This window comes from Lissotriton helveticus, chromosome 1_1, assembly GCF_964261635.1.
Source record: "Lissotriton helveticus chromosome 1_1, aLisHel1.1, whole genome shotgun sequence".
NCBI classification, from domain to species: domain Eukaryota; kingdom Metazoa; phylum Chordata; class Amphibia; order Caudata; family Salamandridae; genus Lissotriton; species Lissotriton helveticus.
In genome coordinates, this window is record NC_136057.1 from 233,702,493 (window position 1) to 233,722,485 (window position 19,993).

A 19,993-nucleotide genomic window follows, 5' to 3' on the forward strand; every position below is an offset into this window, starting at 1 on the left:
CAAAATTTCAGGAAAACTAAACAATTATTTGTAGCGTTTTCCCCAACACATAAGGGCAACCCTATCTCAAAAGCAGGCATCGCCAGATGGATTGTAAGATGTATACAAATATGTTACATAAAAGCAAAGAGAACATTAACTGTTCCTCCTAGAGCTCATTCTACACGTAAGCTAGGAACATCTATGGCATTCTTAGGAAACATTCCCTTAGATGACATATGCAGAGCAGCAACTTGGTCTACACCACATACCTTCACAAAACACTACTGTGTTGATGTGCAGGCTACACAACAAGCCAGAGTGGGCCAAGCTGTATTAAAAACTTTATTTCAAACGGTTGCGACAGACACGGGTGACCACCGCTAGGGAGGTAACTGCTGTATAATCTATTCATAAATGTACCATCTGCAGCCCATATGCCTCGAACGGAATATGCTACTTACCAGTACGCATCTGTTCTTGGCATAGAGGGCTGCAGAGTGGTACATGCCCTCCCTGCCTCCCCGGAAACCTGCGTCTGTCCCAACATTATCTTATTTAGATACACTTACATGGGCATCTCTTTCTGTATTCTATTACACTACTCCATCTAACCCTACTATGGCAAAACAATCTAAGGATGGAGCCGATGCCCATGCGCACTAGCACCCAGAGGAGGAGTCATCGATCTCGTGACGACAAAGACTTCTCCAAGAGAAAAACAAGTGCAATCATCCGAGCCCAACACCAGATGGCGATCTATTCATAAATTCCTACACCCCTCTCGCCAGTTATGTTCAAAACAGTGTTTACCTCCTGATCACTGTATTCCAAAACCGACTGCCATTCATCCTGGCTTTGTATAAGTTTCACTCTACAGTAAACTGATCTCCACACGTTTGCAAAATGACCCTTTTGTTGCATCTGGAACAATTTTGTTCTAAAGCCGGACACATTTTCAAATTTCGCAAACGGAAACCACTACCACATCTTAAACATGAAGCAAAATTTCTTTCACCTCAGTTCTTTGCTGCTTAGTCTGCCACATAGGGTTTTTTGTTACCTCATTCGTCTAAATAAAAGTTTTCTTGACTTTATCTCCCTCTCTTGCAACAATGTGTACTTCACTCTTCTCACTCCGTTTTATCTCATTTACAATCTTTTCAGATTAGATGGCTTTACCTATTTCAAAGGCAGTGTATAATGAAATATCTGCAGTGGCTCACAATCTTTCCTGGATTTTCTTGTTATTAGTTCTCATGAGTATTTGGTCTCTTAAGACTTGTTCATATGTAATATGCTCAAAATCACAAGTAGCAGCCAAAGACCTGAGCGTGGACACATAACTGTCAATTGACTCCTCAGGCTGCTGCTTTCTAGAATAAAATATGAATCTTTCCATAACCACATTTCTTCTCTTACTATAGCTTAAAGATAACTGTTTGGATGTATATTGCTACACATCAATATTCCCTGGATTTTCCAATGTGGGCAGATTCCGGAATTCTTTTAACCCAATCCCCCCGAAACAGTGCTTTAATAGGGATATTTTCTTTCTGGTTTACAGTCTTCCTCTTCTAAAACCTCCAAATAAGCTAAAAAAACCCTTCCCAAGTTTTCCAATCCATTGGTGGCTCTCCAATGCTGTCAAAAAAGGTGGTGGTGGCAAAATAGATGCCATTATGTTACTAGAACCTATCAAACGTTCAATAACACTTTAAAAAAAAAAAAGAGGAAACACAAAAACAATCTCAGAAAACGAAGTAGTCACCGCTGTGTCATATGACAATTGCCACGGTCATGACAAGAAAATAATAAAAGTAGTCTTAGCTAGTGTAGAAAAGCTTAAGAACTTCAGTAAGGACGGCACCAGTAATAGTAAAAGTCAATTTATATTCAGCATGACATGTTAAGCGGGGTAAGTCCAGTTTCCGCTTGACAACTGTCATTCACCACCATAAATATATAACCATATAACCCCCGCTTCTATCCAAAAGATGCACTCATGCACCCCCACAATACCAACCCCTGACCGTATTATCTCAAAGTGGACACGAGCCTGAAACGCTGTTCATGCTCGTATCTACCTCGAATAATAATAAACAGAGTGCAGATGAGCACGAGCACCATAGGAATGCCTGCTCGAGGATACAACACTAAAGTTAAAGTGAAGCCTGGAGTACTACAAAGCTAAGTCACACCTGCTTGTTCCAGTATCTTTGGGAATCAGGTCTATTGTGTCCAATTTCAAAGAAATTATATTACTTGATATTTCAACACTTTCTCCCTAAAATATTAGCTTCCCTATGAGACAAAGCACTCCAATAAATCACAAGTTCACCCATGAAGACAGAAGAACTACAACACATCACATTTCAACTGTGCTTTCTAGCCATAGAAATACTGTTAATTTTCTCATTCTAGTCTTCCTCACAAATTAGATCATCACAAATCCCTACAGAATGTTACCTTGAAAGACGACTTTCAAACTAAGAATTAGAACACAATTCACTGGCTATCTTAACTACCTATCAACGTTATCTCTGTTTGTGTATGCAATGTTTTTATATATCATGAAACTGGCTGAGTAGCAACAGTATGTTATTAAATAACGGGGTGCTAGTGGGCTGGACTTGCATTTGAGGCACATGGAAACCCCCCAATAATTTGCAGACCAGGGAGCTCCTTTTAGTGGTGGATAGACAGATGAATAATATGATCTCCATCCTGGTAAAGTGCCCTGGGAATAAACATACAATTTTCTTATCGATATTCATATAATTGACTAACCAACTTCCTGGAGATGGTTGGGTAAGCATCTTGAATAGAAAAGGACATACAAAGCCCAGCTTCTCTCCACTTATGGCATCTGTTGACCGACCAATTCGCACATTATTATTTAATTAAATATCTTATTGTTTTCACTGAAGAGAAAAACAACATTAATGGAAACAACAGCCATCTTCCACCATGTCACAGATAGGGTCGGTCTGTACAGCATATATGAATCAAGACCATAGTAGTATCATGCCCAAATAACATACTTTCATGTACAGAGCATAAAATACCTGAGTGGCCCCAGAGGCTTCATCATGGATCATCACATCTCACTGAAACACAATCCGTCCTCATCTGTGCTGTTAGACCCCTGATTTTCCATTAAGGATTACAGCCGAGAACCCTCAGAATCCATGTAGCAGGCCAGGAGTTTTGCCCACACTCCTAGGCCTTCCTCAGCCTTATCTACGCCCTTGCACTGCTACAGACATATTTCCTAGGCTACTGCCTAGAAAATACCACCATGCCACCATTCGCTCCACACTAAGACCCGGCAGTCCCATCCACGTGATCGCCGACCTCCGCTTAGCCTGGAGCATCAACAAGTGCAAGAATATAAAAGCCCTTTTCTGGCCCTTCTGGTGGCAGATGTCACCCAACAGGCAAATAGTAGGGTCTGTAGGAACAGGTATCCACATCAATGTCCTCAGCCGAGCCAGTACTTTCAACCATAAGTAATACACCTCTGGGCAGCCCCATGCTAAATGCAAAAATGAGGTCATGGGGGCCTGACATCTCGCACAACTAACCGGCTTACTGGTGTCCATTTGATGTAGAAGCACTGGCATGACATATGTACAGTGTAAGAAATCAAAATGTATACGCCTGAATCTGGGATTGCTGTATACAGACATCACTAATGCACACATTCTTGCCCATTGGTCATCCCTGAGTTTTATCTCTAGATCACTATCCCAGACCGCCAAGGCAGGAAACGCCACTCGTAACCGAACAGCTGTCATAGCTTTATATAGGAGAGATCATAGGGGGCATATTACCAACAACTAGCTATAATTATCGCTAAATAGGCTTAGCGAAAATTTTCTATCGCCAAGCATCGCCGGATTTTATAGCTGAGATAATGTGCTATTAGCAACGTTTATCTCAAAAGTGATAACCTGGCGATAGCGGCGAAATCCGTGAATATCGCTGAGAATACAGGGTCTTAGCCATTATTCCACCTCCCATTGGATATAATGGCTAAGAACTGGTCTGAGCAGGCGTTCTTTTTTGGAGATATTCGCGCTTAGTGCGAATATTTCCAATGCTACGCCTGTGTTGGTAATAGGTGATAGCGATGTTAGCGACTGCTTTCAGATGCTAACAGGTTCGGTACGCCCACTTTGCATGTCATTAGCGATAAATATCGCTGACCTGCAAAGCGGGCCCCAAACCGCTCGCTATCGCCTACAAGCTGTCGCTAACTGCTGTTAGCGACAGCTTGCCAATAGGGCGATAGATGTATCGCCGCTTGCTAAAGCGGCAAAAATTGCCTATTGCCCCCCCTTGATAATATGCCGCCAGGTGTCAACCCCCACCCAATTCCAACAGGCCCTAATCCCTGAGGGGCATATTATCAAGGACCGGTGTTAAAATTATCGCCGTTTTGTCGGCAGAAAACTGCCGATAAAAACGGCATTAATGGGCTTTAATACGCTCTTGTTAATTCCCACAGAAGCCCATGTTAACACAAGAACATGGGCTTCTATGGGAATGAACAAGGGCGTATTATCAAGCCCATTATCGCCGTTTTATCGGCAGTTTCCTGCCGATAAAACGGCGATAATTTTAACACCGCTCCTTGATAATATGCCCCTGAGTGACGTGCTAGGAGCCGCAGGGAATGTAGGCCATATTTCTCTGATAATGGCCATAATATTAGCATGGATAGAAACTATCCTATGCCACCTCAAACGTGATAAATTCTTAATTGGGGAAGAAGTTTGCCAGTGTCTCGCAACCATCCTCCCGCCAGGCAGTCATCCACAGACCCCATCAGCACTTGCAAAGGCATCAAATCCCAAAAATGAACTCCGTAGCATGAGGGGCGCTCCCCAGGACTACCCAGACAGTTCGTTCCTGCAGGGAGGCAGTGGGCCGAATGAGGTACGGCACCGGTGTCACATTCTGACCCCACCATCAGGAGTAGATCAGAAGGAGACCCTCAACGTGTCCTTAAATAGAGATTTCGCTCAGTTACCCTCCTCCTCAAGCCAGTGTGCAGCTTGCTGGATCGGATAGGCCAGATAATATTGTTCCAGAATGGGAATCGCCAACCCCCTCCTCCTTCAGAAGCTGGAAAAAAACTCCTTTGCTACTCTACCCCGTCCCCATTCCTATATCAGCTAGGTTTGTAGGGAATGCTGCCTCTGAAACACCACGTGAGTTAGAGTATCAAACGAATGTGCGCTTAGAGTAGAGATATCATGGTAAAACACCATCTTCGATACAGCCACCTGACCCATGATGGAAAGAGGGAGAGCGTTCAAAAACTGCACGGATGGATGAAGGCCCTCTGTAAACCTCCCAAAATCATATTGAAAGTGCATCTGCAGCGTATGAGCCTCCATCACTCCTAGGTACCGGAATGTATCAGTCTCCCAACGGAGGGGCAGGATCGACAAAGTGGCCGGGTGACGAGCAACCAGGGTCCCCAGAGGAAACACCAGTGATTAATATTAAGACCCAATAGCTCCCCAAACACATCCAGATGGGTAAACAGAATAGGAAGTGATTGTCAAAGGTCCGAGAGATACAAAAGCGTACCAGAGACATCAGGGGCGGCCTTAGGCATGTGCAAGCTGTGCACCTGCACAGGGCCACCAACCCCCAGGGGCCACCATGCCAATATATAGCCTTAATATAATAATCCTCTGAGGAAGAATACATATTTGCGTGGCGGCCCCTGGTAGGTATTTGGCGGCCTCCGGCTCTGTTCCACTTCCAAACACCCTGACCCTGACCTCTTCATTGGCCTCCGTACCTGCGTTCCTCCTCTTCCAGGGCCGCCTACCTACGCTCCATGCTCAGGGCCGACATAGGCCTAGAGCTGCCCCTGGAGACATAGAAAAGCATGCAGTCAGCATACAGGTCACCAGGTGGTTAACCCCCACTCAGACATGACCCGTTGGATCTGAATAACCAGCGGCTCCAGTGCTATAGCAGAAAGGAGGGGGTGACAATGGACAGTCCTGGTGTGTGCCCCTACACACTTCCTATGGATCAGAGCATAACTTACTCACTTGTAGCCTAGTCATGGGACCCGTATACCAGAGATGCACCCACGCACAAAAGTGAACACCTAACCCCATTGCCTCCAACACCAACATAAGGAAGTGCCAATCAGCCATGTCAAAAGCTTTGACAATGTCAATGGAGACAACAGCCAATTTCTCCTCTCTACCCTTCACCTCATGTAGTAGATGCATTAGCCACTGTACGTTCATGGTGGGACTATGACCGGGTATGAAATAGCATTGGTCGTTGTGCATTAGTTGCATAATCACCTGAGACAGTCAAAGGGCAAATGCTTTACAAAGCACCATGGTATGTGTATTATTCATTGTAAGCAGCCATTAGGCGGATTGGGCCGGTGCCTCTGAACTGGGCTTCAGCATCATAGAGATGGAGACTTCCCGCATAGGCAGAGGGAGCACCTCAGAGTCCCTAGCCTCCAAGTATACCTACAGTAATCGTTGAGTAAAAATGAGGATAAAAGTCTGATAAAACTTCTCTGCCTGGCACCTTCCCTGTAGACAGTTGCTCCTTGGCCCTCAAGATTTCTTCCAGGATGAGACTTACATCCAAATTGCGACCTGCAGTCCCACAGCTGCAGAAGAAGAAAGAAGGCCAGGAAAGCATGTGAGAAAGTGGGTCTATATATACCAGACCAAAGTGAGGTACAGTGTGTATAGGGTCCACAATCCCCAGAGGTATAACAGAGGTCAAAGTCAGATATGACCTTACTCTCCAAAGTGGAAGCTTGGTAGAGCAGTAAGGCAGTATCAGAGGACAGTGTAAAGCATTTGTTGGACACACTCAGTCAGCAAAAGGTTTCACACACTCAAGGACTGAACTCTAGGCCAATTGTTTTTATATCAAAAGATATAGTTGTTTTCATTGGTGGCTCCCCCATAGGGGCGTGGGGGCGTTGCCCCACTGCTTACTCGCAGTGCGAGCAGGCAGAAACATAAATGGTAATAACTACCATTTTATGTTTCTGCCTTCTCGTGCGGCGAGAAAGCAGAAGTGCCTAATTGGAGGTGGGCGGTCCTGCTCGAGGGCAGGGGGGAGTGGCTTGCCCACTGGTGTGCCTGAGGCCGCCCAAACAGTCAGTATGTACAGCAGTGGGCAAGCCACTCCCCCCCTGCCCTCGTCCAGGACCGCCCACTATCTCTTTTTTCTCTATGTATCCTGCTGCATGGCAGCATACATAGAGAAAATGACCCGGGTGGGGCGCGATCCGCTGCGGCCACCAATCACAACGCTGCCATTCCAGCGTTGTGATTAGTGGACGGGAGGGAGGGAAGCTGCCTTTCCTGGCTGATGATGATGCAGCCAGGAATTCAATTTGGAAAAAAAAGGATGGCAGGAGGACCCATCCAGAATAGTGGTCCAGTATGTTAGCAGCTGTGGGCAATCCCACAGAATGTGTTTCGGGCCTGGCCCCGGGGTATTACATCTGGCGCAGGTGTCAGAGGTGCCAGGGAAAAATGTGTGCAAATTGTTTTAGGGATAAGTATGCACAGTTAAGTATGTCATATTGAATAAGTTTTAGGCGGGACTTGCGATATACCCTCCACGGGTATGCTAACACCCTCTCCTAGACGACGGTGGATCCATCAATCAATCAATCAGTCAAAGTAATTGTAAAGCGCGCTACTCACCTGTGAGGGTCTCAAGGCGCTGAGGGGAGGGGGGGTGCCGCTACTGTTCAAAGAGCAGGTCTTGAGGGCTCTTCTGAAGGTGAGTAGGTCTTGGGTCTGCCGTAGGTGGGTAGGGAGGGTGTTCCAGGTCTTGGCGGCGAGGTAGGAGAAGGATCTGCCGCCGGAGGTCGTTCGTTAGATGCGGGGGACAGCGGCGAGTGCGAGGCCGGCGGAGCGGAGCTGGCGGGTGGGGGTGTAGAAGCTGAGTCTGCTGTTCAGATAGGCTGGTCCAGCGTTGTGGAGGGCTTTGTGTGCGTGGGTGAGGAGCTTGAAGATGATCCTCTTGTCAACTGGGAGCCAGTGTAGGTATCTCAGGCGGGGGGGTGATGTGGCTGCGGCATGGGACGTTGACGATCAATCAGGCGAAGGCGTTTTGGATGTGTTGTAGTCGTTGTAGGTGTTTGGCTGGGATTGATTGTTGATTGATTGATTGTGGGTTTCTAAAGCGCTAGAATCGACTCCCGAAGGAGTATCTCTGCGCTGTAGACCGCTGAGGAACCCGTCCTGGCTTTCTCTGTGAGATGGTCCCTGCTGGGTATCTCCAAGGTGAAACCAGGCATCCCCGGCGTATGTGGGGGGCCGTTGTGGAGATGAGGCAAGCTAATGCCCAGAGTTGCCGAGTGTGATCCCTAGTTAGAGTAGGCACCGAGGCGAGAATTATCGAGTTCGTTGACCCTGGTCTAAGACCCTGCCGCGTCGGGAATTGAACCCAGGTCCCGGGCCGTCCTCTGCTCCCGGGTCTGCCGCCTCTAACCAGTGAGCCACACCACTCCTCCTGCGTAGTGTGCATTGCCGAATCCAGAAGCTGAGGCGCAGGATGATAAGTTGCTTTACATTATTTTATTCATGTTTTCGTTTTTTAATTAAACAAACCCCTCCCGCCTCCTCCCATACCCCCGGGACAAATACATTTCCACTCCCTCTCCCCTCACCCACCTGTCATGCCGGCCGTGATTGAACACGACGCCCCCCCAGGCCCTCCATGATCACGGCATTATCTTTCCCCCGTCACGGGAGAGAACTAGGAGAGTCCGGTCCAGGGAAGGCATGGCTTGGCAGTTCGGGCTGGACTGTTCCCATGAGGCACAGGGTCAGACAGATTTGCATATGGCCATGTCTGAACTGGGGTGGCGGAGTGAGCTAAAGAACGGTGATGGATTAAACCCAGATCAGTTGACTGGGGGTGAGTGTTTGTATTGTCAACGCTCCGTCCATCATCCCCTTTGGTTTTTCTTTGTTCGCCCTAAGTTGCCAGGGTATGCTCAGACGTGAGTCCCTTGCTCACTTTGCCACTGGATTCAAGCAAGCCCGGCTGAAGACGGCTGTAATGCCAGAAACCGGTCCTGGGAAGCTTGATTCCGGTCCAGGGAAGACATGGCTTGGCAGTTCGGGCTGGACTGTTCCCATGAGGCACAGGGTCAGACTGATTTGCATATGGCCATGTCTGAACTGGGGTGGCGGAGTGACCTAAAGAACGGTGATGGATTAAACCCAGATCAGTTTACTGGAGTTGAGTGTTTGTATTGTCAACGCTCCGTCCATCATCCCCTCTGGTTTTTCTTTGTTCGCCCTAAGTTGGCAGGGTATGCTCAGACGGGATGTATGACATTACACCGCATGCTTTTACCACGCATGCCTTTACAACGCGGTTTTTACAACGCATGCCTTTACAACGCATAGTGCTTAGGGGTACTGGATAGTGAATAGTTTAATTTACTATTCCAACGACAGTCCCTGTGGATAGTAGGGAAGGTGTTGGATAGTAAATTAAATCTATTCCCTATCCTAGAGGGCCCCCAGCGCAATGCGTTGTAATGGTTTGCGTTGTAAAAGTTGCGTCGTAAAGGCACTGCGTGGTAAAAGTTGCGTTGTAAAGGATGTTTCCCCTCAGATGTGAGTTCCTTGCTCTCTTTGCCACTGGATTCAAGCAAGCCCGGCTGAAGACGGCTGTAATGCTAGAAACCGGTCCTGGGAAGCTTGATTCCAGACCAGGGAAGACATGGCTTGGCAGTTCGGGCTGCACTGTTCCCATGAGGCACAGGGTCAGACTGATTTGCATATGGCCATGTCTGAACTGGGGTGGCGGAGTGAGCTAAAGAACGGTGATGGATTAAACCCAGATCAGTTGACTGGGGGTGAGTATTTGTATTGTCAACGCTCTGTCCATCATCTTCTTTGGTTTTTCTTTGTTCGCCCTAAGTTGGCAGGGTATGCTCAGACGTGAGTCCCTTGCTCACTTTGCCACTGGATTCAAGCAAGCCCGGCTGAAGACGGCTGTAATCCCAGAAACCGGTCCTGGGAAGCTTGATTCCGGTCCAGGGAAGACATGGCTTGGCAGTTCGGGCTGGATTGTTCCCATGAGGCACAGGGTCAGACTGATTTGCATATGGCCATGTCTGAACTGGGGTGGCGGAGTGAGCTAAAGAACGGTGATGGATTAAACCCAGATCAGTTGACTGGGGGTGAGTGTTTGTATTGTCAACGCTCCGTCCATCATCCCCTTTGGTTTTTCAACAATTAATTAATTCCATGACTTCTATGTCTCAGCACCGTTCCCACAGCATGATTTAATCAACTGAAAACCGAAAATGTGCTTAATAATAACAATAGTAATAATCCACATTTGTAAAGCGCAAACAATCACCCGTGAGGGTCTCCAGGTGCTGGATGCCATCGGGAAGATTAAGAAAGCTATTGCCCAGAGTCACATGGTGCTGGGCTAATCTGCCGCCGGTGCAGGGGATCGAACCATGATCCCCAGATTCCAGCATCAGTCGCCCTGGCCGTGGCGCCTCACCTCTCCCTATCTCCCTTAAGGAAAGTTCATTTGTATTTAACCCCTCCTTAAACTCCAAGTGCACCTGATCCCTTTTAAAACAATCTATCACGTGAAACTGAACATGTGACCCCCGGCTCATTCCTACCGTTGCCATAGAAAAAATACTCTATCCAAACCCAATGTGCAGAACCTGGACACTACAAATACCCTGTTAACACAAAAACGAGATTTATCAATTATACATAATTTAAAACCCAGATTATACAATGTGTACAGTAACATAGAAAATGAACATTACACCTGGGTTACGCATATCATGACCGTTGGAAATTTGTGTGGCTGTGCGGCTTGAATATTGTCTGGCACAAACATTGTTTTTTACTGTATTTATTTAATTTTCTATCAAACAGTAAGCACATTAAAGGACAAGTTCAAGAACCACGCTTCAACAACGGACAGTTAGAAGATGCAAGCAGAGCATATCTCCTAAGTCAGGGGGCAGTGGTCATATCTTTAGATGATGTCACTTAGGATCTTAACACACATGAGGCACAGTCTCTGCATGAGTGCAATGCAACATAATTTATACCAGTATCATTGTTGGTGCAGTAACGCAGACATAACATCCTCCAACCTATTAATCATTGCATGAAGGTGTTGGTGTTGTTGATGACCAGTTCAGAAAAATCTTACCAGCACCCACTAGATTTTCACAAACCTGCTAGTGCAATCTCACCTCAAGTACACCACTGAACCAATTCTTCCATGTGAGCCGTTGCTCCCCTCTCAGCATGAGTGAGGACCCCTATAGTACTCTAAATATTATTTACAAAAATATTGTTGCATTGGAGTTAATAATAAAAAACACCCAATAAGAAAATATTTCAGTTAGTGTTGTAGCAGGAAATTAGAGGGAATACAATTCATGGTTCACCAGCAAGAGGAGAGCTGAACATCACATAAATAATAATCACAATCATTAGTCTATTTTCAGCCAAGAAAGAGATGCTGGTAGGAGTTAAAGTGTTTTATTAATCAAAATGTTTAAGTAAATCATCTTTATTAGAGCACAAGAAAAAGTTATCAGGTTTAGTCATTAGAATCTAATTAGAAGTCAATAATCAATCAAGAAGCAATACATTGTGTTGCTCGAATATGAATTTACCTTGAAAAAATGAAACAGAAGAGGGGTTTGGCAAAACAAGAAAAGTTGGTTTCATTTAATGCATTGGCCTGGAGATCAGGCAAGAGAGTAGGGGTTTGAAGACTGTCTCAAAGCACATTAGTTTCGGGCATCATTTTATACATTACATAAAGTGTAGTAAAACGATTTATGCAGTTCCTAGGGAGGAAGAAATCTGGGCCTAGTCAGGGGGTGATGAATCTTGCAGCTTGATAAATGGTGCAGGTGGGCCTCAACCTTGCGTGGACACAATGCAGGGCCAGTGGGTAGGTGCCCAGATGTCCTGCATGGGGAGCACGTGGTCACTGCGTGAAATGAACATGTTGTGCTCTGACTGGCTCTGTTCGAAACTTAGTGTGGCATCTGACTTTATGATGTATTTGGAAACGCGTGCCCCTTTGGCCAAACATGTTTTATTGGGGCTAATCTCCTGAGACCATTGTGGTGTTGCTGCCTGTCTGTGGAATCTATATGGGTTTTTCAGGTCACTCTTGATCTGTCAAAGTTGCTTAGGGCCTAGGTCGCAGGGCCTGCCTGACCATATATTTCTGACTCAGGATTGAGGAGTAGGTCATATCGAGTGAATTCAATGACAGAGATGCACATTCGTTTTTTATACGTACATATATCATTATGTACATCGACATCGTATTTTTCAATATTAACAATTGATTAAAAATGCATTAAGCTCATTTTATGAAGCAAAAAATCCCTATTCGATTCTAAGAATACAGGAGAATATGGGAGAAAGGAGTCAGCAGAACCCATATAGAGTCCTAGTCTGAGAGAGTACGAGAAAAGCAAAAACCTTCAACATTTAAGTCACTTCATATAGAACAGAAATATATTGAAGCAGAACTTCACATGGATCTAGAAAACATGTAACAACCTACTGTAGGAACACAGACTAACATATACATCACATTCTGAAGCTTTACAACAAGTTGCTCCTCCCATTCCCCATCAGCCAACCAGCGTTTGATGCTCTCCTAGGAATGCGATACTCCTCATCTTCTCACTGAAATATAATAGTTCACAGACAGCAATGTTAAGTTTGCAACTAAATTGTAGCGATTATAAGTTCATGTGGTTCTTTTTCTGGTCTACTATCCAATGTATTAAACAATACTTTTAACCTTCTAAAATATCAAGTTTGTACATTAGCTAACAGTGATCTATGTAGAAATCAAAGAATTTGAATTGAAAAAAAGAAAAAAAACATTTTATATCCGGCATTCATTGGAAAAACAAGTAGGATAAAAAGCTCATTTTTCAATGCTGCACCTTTATTTATGCACTCTTCATTACTCCATTAAATGACATGCACTTCCTCTACATTTAAGATCTGGCTCTCCGGAAGATCTGCGCCCTCCCAGATCGCTTTCTTTCTTGAGAAATTCTACAATTAAATTATTTAAACAGGTGTTTACCCTCAATCCTGGAAAGAGCATATAGTGGTCCCTCTTAAAAATCAACCCTACGGTGATCCTGAAGATCTCGGTAACGAACGCCATATCTCTATTCGACCTGCACTAGTCAAGATATTGGAAAAACGTATTAGTCAGAAACTGGTAGCATATATGGCATCCCAGGACCTTCTGGATCCTTGACAGAACGGGTTTCGCAGTGGCCATAATATGGAATCTGCACTGTTGGTAGCAACTGATCTCATTTGTTGCCGAGTTGATCACAGAGGAGCTGCCATTTTGGTGCTGCTGGACCTTTTTTTGTGGCGCTTGACACAGTGCCCCGCCCCCTTTGTTTACAGATTCGCCAGGCAGGGTTGAGGGACACCGCTCTGACCCTGTTGGAGTCCTTTCTCGGTAACAGATCTCACATTGTGATTTGTGGTGATTTTAGGGCAAACCCTTTCCAGCTACCCTGTGAGGTACCTCTCTTGGACCGATGCTGTTCTACTTGTATTTTGCCCCTTTGGACAAGTTGATTAGGTTTTTTGGCCTCAGTGTGCTTTCATATCTGGATGACACACTGTCCAATGATATTCCGAAAGTTGCTGAGAGGTTTAAACACTGTGGGGCAGATTGACAAGCCCCTTCGCCACTTTTGCGTCACTTTTCCCATGTTAAAAATGACGCAAACGTGGGCAAGGGCATTGTAAATAGGCCCCTGTATGATCAACATTAATAACTGGATGAAAGAGAATTGGCTTAAATTGAATGCCGATAAGACATTAATCTTAATTTTGGGACAGCAAATGTTGGTATGGCCTGAATTGCGGTGTCCAGAGTCTTGCCACCCATTACCTGTTACAGGGGCAACCATTTATAGCTCTCTTTCCTTTAACATTGTGGCTAAAAAGACTGTGAGCTCTTGTTTTTACATTATCTCGCATTGACCATTGCAATTCTCTGTACTTAACTTCAGACTATCCAAAATGCGGCTGCTCGGCTTGTCCTGGGTATTTCCAAATGCTTGTCAGTCAGAGAGGGCATTCACTCTCTGCATTGGCTGCTGGTCAGGAAGCGTGTGATTTTCAAAGCTCTTTGTCTAGTTCATACTGCTCTCTTCCATCAGGGCCGATGCACCTGCAAACAGCTCTCCACTGGTACATCCCTCATAGACAGCTAAGGTCCTCCTCTCTCAGGAAGGTGGAGATACTGAGATTTAGTACAGCCAGGTTCAGGGGCTGGAGGCGATCTGCTGCCAATTTAGTATTCTTCCACCCCATATTGCTAGTCTTTCCTCCCACGCCACCTTCCGCAAGCAGCTGAACACCTGGGGCCTCATTTATGAGAAATGACGCATCGCTGCGTGAAAGCAGCGATGCGTCACTTCTCAGTGCACACTCCTTGTGACATTCCTGATGCTTCATATTTAATGTATGACGCATCATGTCGCAAGGCGTTACAGATACGTCAGTATTTCTGACGTATCTGTAAGCGCAAAAGTGACGCATTGCTGGAGTGTGTCACAAAAGTGACGCAACTGCAGCAATGCGACCTTTCACATGGAGCAAGCCCCATGTGAAAGGGCTTGCATCAGTCTTACGCCTGCTGTGAGGCAGGCGCAAGATTTTGATGCAACGGTGTCCTAAAAGTGACGCAGTGAAATCTCATAGATTTCACTGCGTCACTTCTAAGACCCTTCCTTGCGTCAATACGCCCCCCTTGCATACATTATACCTGGCATAGGTATAATGTGGCGCAGGGGTTTACAAAGTGACGCATCTACCTAGATGCGTCACTTTGTAAATATGGCGCAACAAGGTGCATTTTTTACGCCACTGGTGCGTCACAAAAAGTGACGCACCTGCGGCGTAAAAGTGACGCACAGCCTCATAAATGAGGCCCCTGGCTTTTCTCCTTTCCGTGATGCTAGTTGTGGTCGTCTCTCTGGTAGTGGCTCTTCATTAGCTTCTGCTTTGACTCCCTCGGGTATAATGCGTTTTACAATTCTAAAACTTTGGTCTTTGTGCAAATCAAATAGAAACATCCTGTAGAAATATATGAAAACATTTGTGCAACTAATAGTTATTTAAAAAGCATGTTCACAGAAAGTCAAAGAATTAAACAATGTATGCGTGTTTTACTATGTTTAGACAAGTCAGTTCTTCAAGCAGGGTTACTTTACCCTTTTGAGGCGTATTAGGAGTAAGTATAACTGTTTACTGCATTTTCATACATGTAAACACATTATTTTCATTAACGCTTATATGTTAATTCTGCACATTTATTATAAACTATATTTTTATCTTATTATTTTCAAAACTGCTCTCTCATAAGCAATACTTAAGACATGATATGTATCTCAGACAACAGTTCTGAACATGATATTCTAATGTACAACCAAACAGAAAGGTGGCAAACCAATCTGCAATTCTATCCCGAAGCTCTTGTTAACCTAGTATTAAAATAAATTCAATATGGTCAACTGTTCCGAAGACTATGGTGTGACATAGCTGCAGGGGGTGCTTGAAGTCTTTCACAAGTTGAATGTTTGGTTTCTCAATGCAACACGCTTCCCTTCCCTAATAGAGGTACCTCAATTCTTCCCATTCTAATAATCATCCTTTCATTGCAGGTAAAAGGCAGTTTGGGGATGAATATTGTAAGCACCTCCTTTGCTGGCATCGAAATCATTATTGCTTCAATCGATCTAGGCGTTGATCCAAGCAGTCGCTGTCCATATGGATTTTGTGTAAGTAAACCATATCAAAGTCAGATATTACTATTGTGACTGGGGCTCTGTTATGCTTGTTTGTTCGTACATCATCTTGTTATAATGATAAGCAGGTTCATTCAGAGCTAGACTTGTGTGGAGTAGCAGCAAAAACTTGCAGTTCTTCCAACCCATTTAGATATGAGGGAAGAGGAGAGTTTGCAGCAACTAGCTCAGCTGTGCCTGTAGTTGCAAACCATTGACCTGATGGCCTGTCTGGCCCTGGGCTGCAGGGCATAGGGACATACAGCTGGACGTATTATGTGCGGGATGACTATCCTAAATGCTTATGCCTGGGACTGTAAGGCAGTCCTGGGCTGAGGAAATAAACCAGCTGCCTCAACATGTTGTGAGAAGGCTCTCTCCACATTGGGTCAAGGATTGCTTGTTTTAAAAAACAACTCCTACACAGAAACACTATTCAGGATCACAACAACAAGGTTGCCTGCTTGGAAATTCATTCACCTACAATTTAGATACTGCACTGTGGGTTCCACTGAAGGCTTCAAAATCTAATTCAGTCAGAATTCCGAAGATCTCTACATTGGATGGGCAGTCTGCTACCAGGGAAGCAGAGGCCATAGCTTTCACTGAGGTAGTGGGTTGGCTGACTGTCTGCACAACTAAAGTGAGTACATATGTGTTCACCCATCACAGACTCACTTGTATTTTCTGGTTTAAGACACTTCATGCAAAGTTTCATCATTATAGATCACCAACTTGACACATGGATCAAATTTAACATCACAAATAGCTGGTAACGTATCTCTAGTTATTAACACTATAAATCCCAAAATTGTGTGTTATCAGTAAAGCACAAGGTAAATGGCATGCTTAGTCTTTCAGCAGAGAACCATAAATGAGTTCCATCAATTTGAAAGTATTACCATCTTTTCTTACAACCCATGTATATCTCAATGATGATTAAGCATCAAGGAATGTTGAATATTGAATAGATTGTACAAGCAGTATTAGCAAGCATTTATCCTGAATGGGGACACATAATTATGTAGACTATGACAAAGACAGTGGTAATTGATGGAGACAGTCATGAAATGGCTCATGAAGCCGTATTCCACAATGTGTGCATCGCAGCTGTTCGATCATGCACTTGAGAAAACCACAGTGATGTGAGCCTACACTAATAAACAAGCATTTGCAAAGCAATAGGTCTTGCATTTTTTAGAGTTAGAGCTATTGGCATTGTAAATAATATTGTATTTTACTTAAGTACTTTGGTTTGGAGTGTAGTGGATGTATGTGTTGTGTAGTGGAATTCTGTGGATTCTATCAGAATTGTTAGTAGTGGAATTCTGTGGGATGGAATTGAGTGGTGTATAATGCATTTGTGTGAGGGAATTATGTGATATGGTGAATAGATGGGCTGAGAGCTAAACAGAATAGATAGAAAAGAAGCAGAGAGAAGATAGGTGGTTTGTTTAGGTAGTGTTGAATAAACCTGAGACAGAGGAGCAGAAAGTGTGTGAGAAAGAGAGAAAGAAGGGGAGGCTACAGACGCATACAAAGGCAGCACCTGTGTGCGCAGCCACACACGGACATGATAATGATGGCATAGATTTGAGGAAGGGAAACATTAAAAAATACGGAAAAGAAACTGTGCTTGAAGACATGAAGTTAACCATATGAGAGAGGCAAAGTACATGAGAGAGGGGTGTGAGAGAGTCTGAGAGAGAGATAGAGGGACAAGTAGGAGGGGCACCTGGAGTGTTGGGAGGGAGAGGCGAGAAGTGGACCAGTACGCAGCGTGATGAGGTACAGGAAGGGGGCATGTGTGAGTAGGCAAATGGAAAGGAAAGACATCTGAAAGGGAGAAAGGTAAGTGACCATCAGAAGTTTTAAGTAAAGATCAGTTTTTTATTTCCAGTTGAGGAATATAAAATATGTTTTTCGAATGAGAATGCAGCACTGCAGAAAGAAAAAAAAAATTGTATGTGAATATAGTGCTATAACAGGTACTTTGCTAGGTGCTAGAGTAAGGTGTGTGTGTAAAGTTATGCTTAAATGTGTGTTTTGAAGGTGTGTGTTGGTGTGGTGCATGAGAAGCCATTAATTTGGAAACACTTTTCTAGCTATATGGCTTTGATGTTATTTTGTGAGCTTTACGGTGAAGGGGTTCTGTCTGGAGCATGTTGTCTGATGTGACCTTTTAGCTTGTGAGTTTGTAAACAATAGTGTTTGGTGTTCTATTTGGGTACGTTCTTCTGTTGGATGGCTGAAGAAAGTCCATATATAGGTTACTGGATGTATGTTGGTTGCATATGTAAGGTTTGTTTATAGTCGGCCCTTTGGAATTATACAGTCCATGGAGGACCAAATTACGCTGCAGGTGATAGAGCGCGCAGGTCACCTGACTATATTTTTACCATACTCACCTGGGCCCATATACAATAAACATATAATTTAATCAGCTAACCTTAGCTTTACTACCAGATAATTTCCCCTACTAGGTCCTGTTCCATTAACTTACCAACCCTTGTTGCTGGTACCTGTAAACCTATTGGATCGGGGAGTTAGCTTTTAAAATAGGCAGCAAAATTTGACATTGCACTCATATAATAACCACAGACTCTGGAACGTTTTTAACTCTTTATCTAAGTTTCTCAAATGGTCATGATCCAAAGATTAAACACCAAAAGACTTTCAATTACGAAGATCAGAATGAAAATGTAACTATGCAAAAGATGTATTAAGCTTAATTCACTCATTTAGTAATAGGAAGGGTAAAGAAAAGGAACATGAAATACGATTCAAAATGTTTAGGCAATTAACAAAAGGGAGGGTAAAAAGGGAACATGTCAAATTTTAACAGTAGGGAGGGTAAAGAGAAGGAACACAAAATGCAAACATGCAGAAATTAAACATATAACAATTAGGAAGGGTAAGAGAGGGAACAAATCAATGACGAACCCACGTGGATTTTATATTTACCTAGAATGGTGTGAAGAACTAACCCTGGCCACAGGTCAGTTTAAAGGACAGAACCCCGAAAGTTACAGTCGCCAGTAGGCTAGCAGGTGCGGATCAGACTCAGGACAGGTAAAGTCGAATTGGATCAGAACAGGACCACCAAAGTTTTAGACTGGCACCCGCAGTTAAGTTGCAACGCCTGCGCTACTCCCTCTCTGCAGCTAACAGCCAGAACCCCGATTGGGTTATCGATTTCTTCGACAAAGCGCTTCGCCAGCACTTCAGCTCCCAGAACCCCGATTGGGTTATCGATTCTTCTGACAGAGTGCTCCGTAGCCCTCTGCTCTTGGTCACCTATTGAGTGCGTTGGGTCAGTGACAGGTCAGCTATTCGGACAAGTCGGACAAATTAACTAGCTAAGCCTACCCTAGTTATACTATTTTCCAGGTCAGTGTACCACCCCCCAATGTTGCAAGTATAAGGATCCCCAATTTTGATAGGACAAGGAATGAGGAGAGGTCATCACACCATACCAAAATGACACTTTTCTTTTGAATATTCTATTAACGTTCCCGCCCATCAATTTTTATTTTCCCATGAATATTTTATTCCACCCGACAATGAATGTTCTATTATTTGTTACATTTTAGTTCATATTAGAATTCTGTTTCCTTCGTAAAGTTCAGGAGGTGAGGTTCCCAGGCGCATCTTGGTCAAGACTGTCCCTGGCACTCTTTCAATGCCATGACTCGATGGATTTTAGACTCTAGTGCGCAGGCTCGAAGGTTTCAATATGGAGTTCAGCGACAGGCATCAGGCCCAAAATTGATTTACATGTAAGAATAGAAAAGAAACAGTTAAGAACACAGAATAAAAGAATGCACTGTATACTACTTATCTCTACTCTATTCCCATTACTTTATTTTTAACTATTGCGTTAAGGATAAGCAGAACGAACAGCTTAGCAAAAGCAGCAGTGCAAGCTTCATGCATGCTGTAACACAAATCAGCCATTTTAATTCTAGTGCGCAGAAGCAAAAGTTTCCCCCCAAAGTAAAGAGTACGTCATGTCACGTGAGTATGACAGACGCATGCGCAGTAGAAAATCCCGCATAGCAGCAGCCATTTTAATGCAAGCGGATTATAGTTAATAAAAGCACATATGCAAGCTTTCCTCGGATG

The 19,993-nt window shown here is 44.3% G+C and overlaps 1 protein-coding gene across 1 annotated transcript in view; it reads left to right on the plus strand.

The window, feature by feature from the left end:
- LOC144789119 (membrane-spanning 4-domains subfamily A member 4A-like) overlaps positions 1-19,993 on the plus strand; it is a 315,859-nt gene that overhangs the window by 147,552 nt on the left and 148,314 nt on the right. Inside the window, exon 5 of the mRNA XM_078665351.1 lies at positions 15,746-15,862. Coding sequence (XP_078521477.1) covers positions 15,746-15,862 — 117 coding nt within the window. The remainder of the gene's footprint in view (positions 1-15,745; positions 15,863-19,993) is intronic.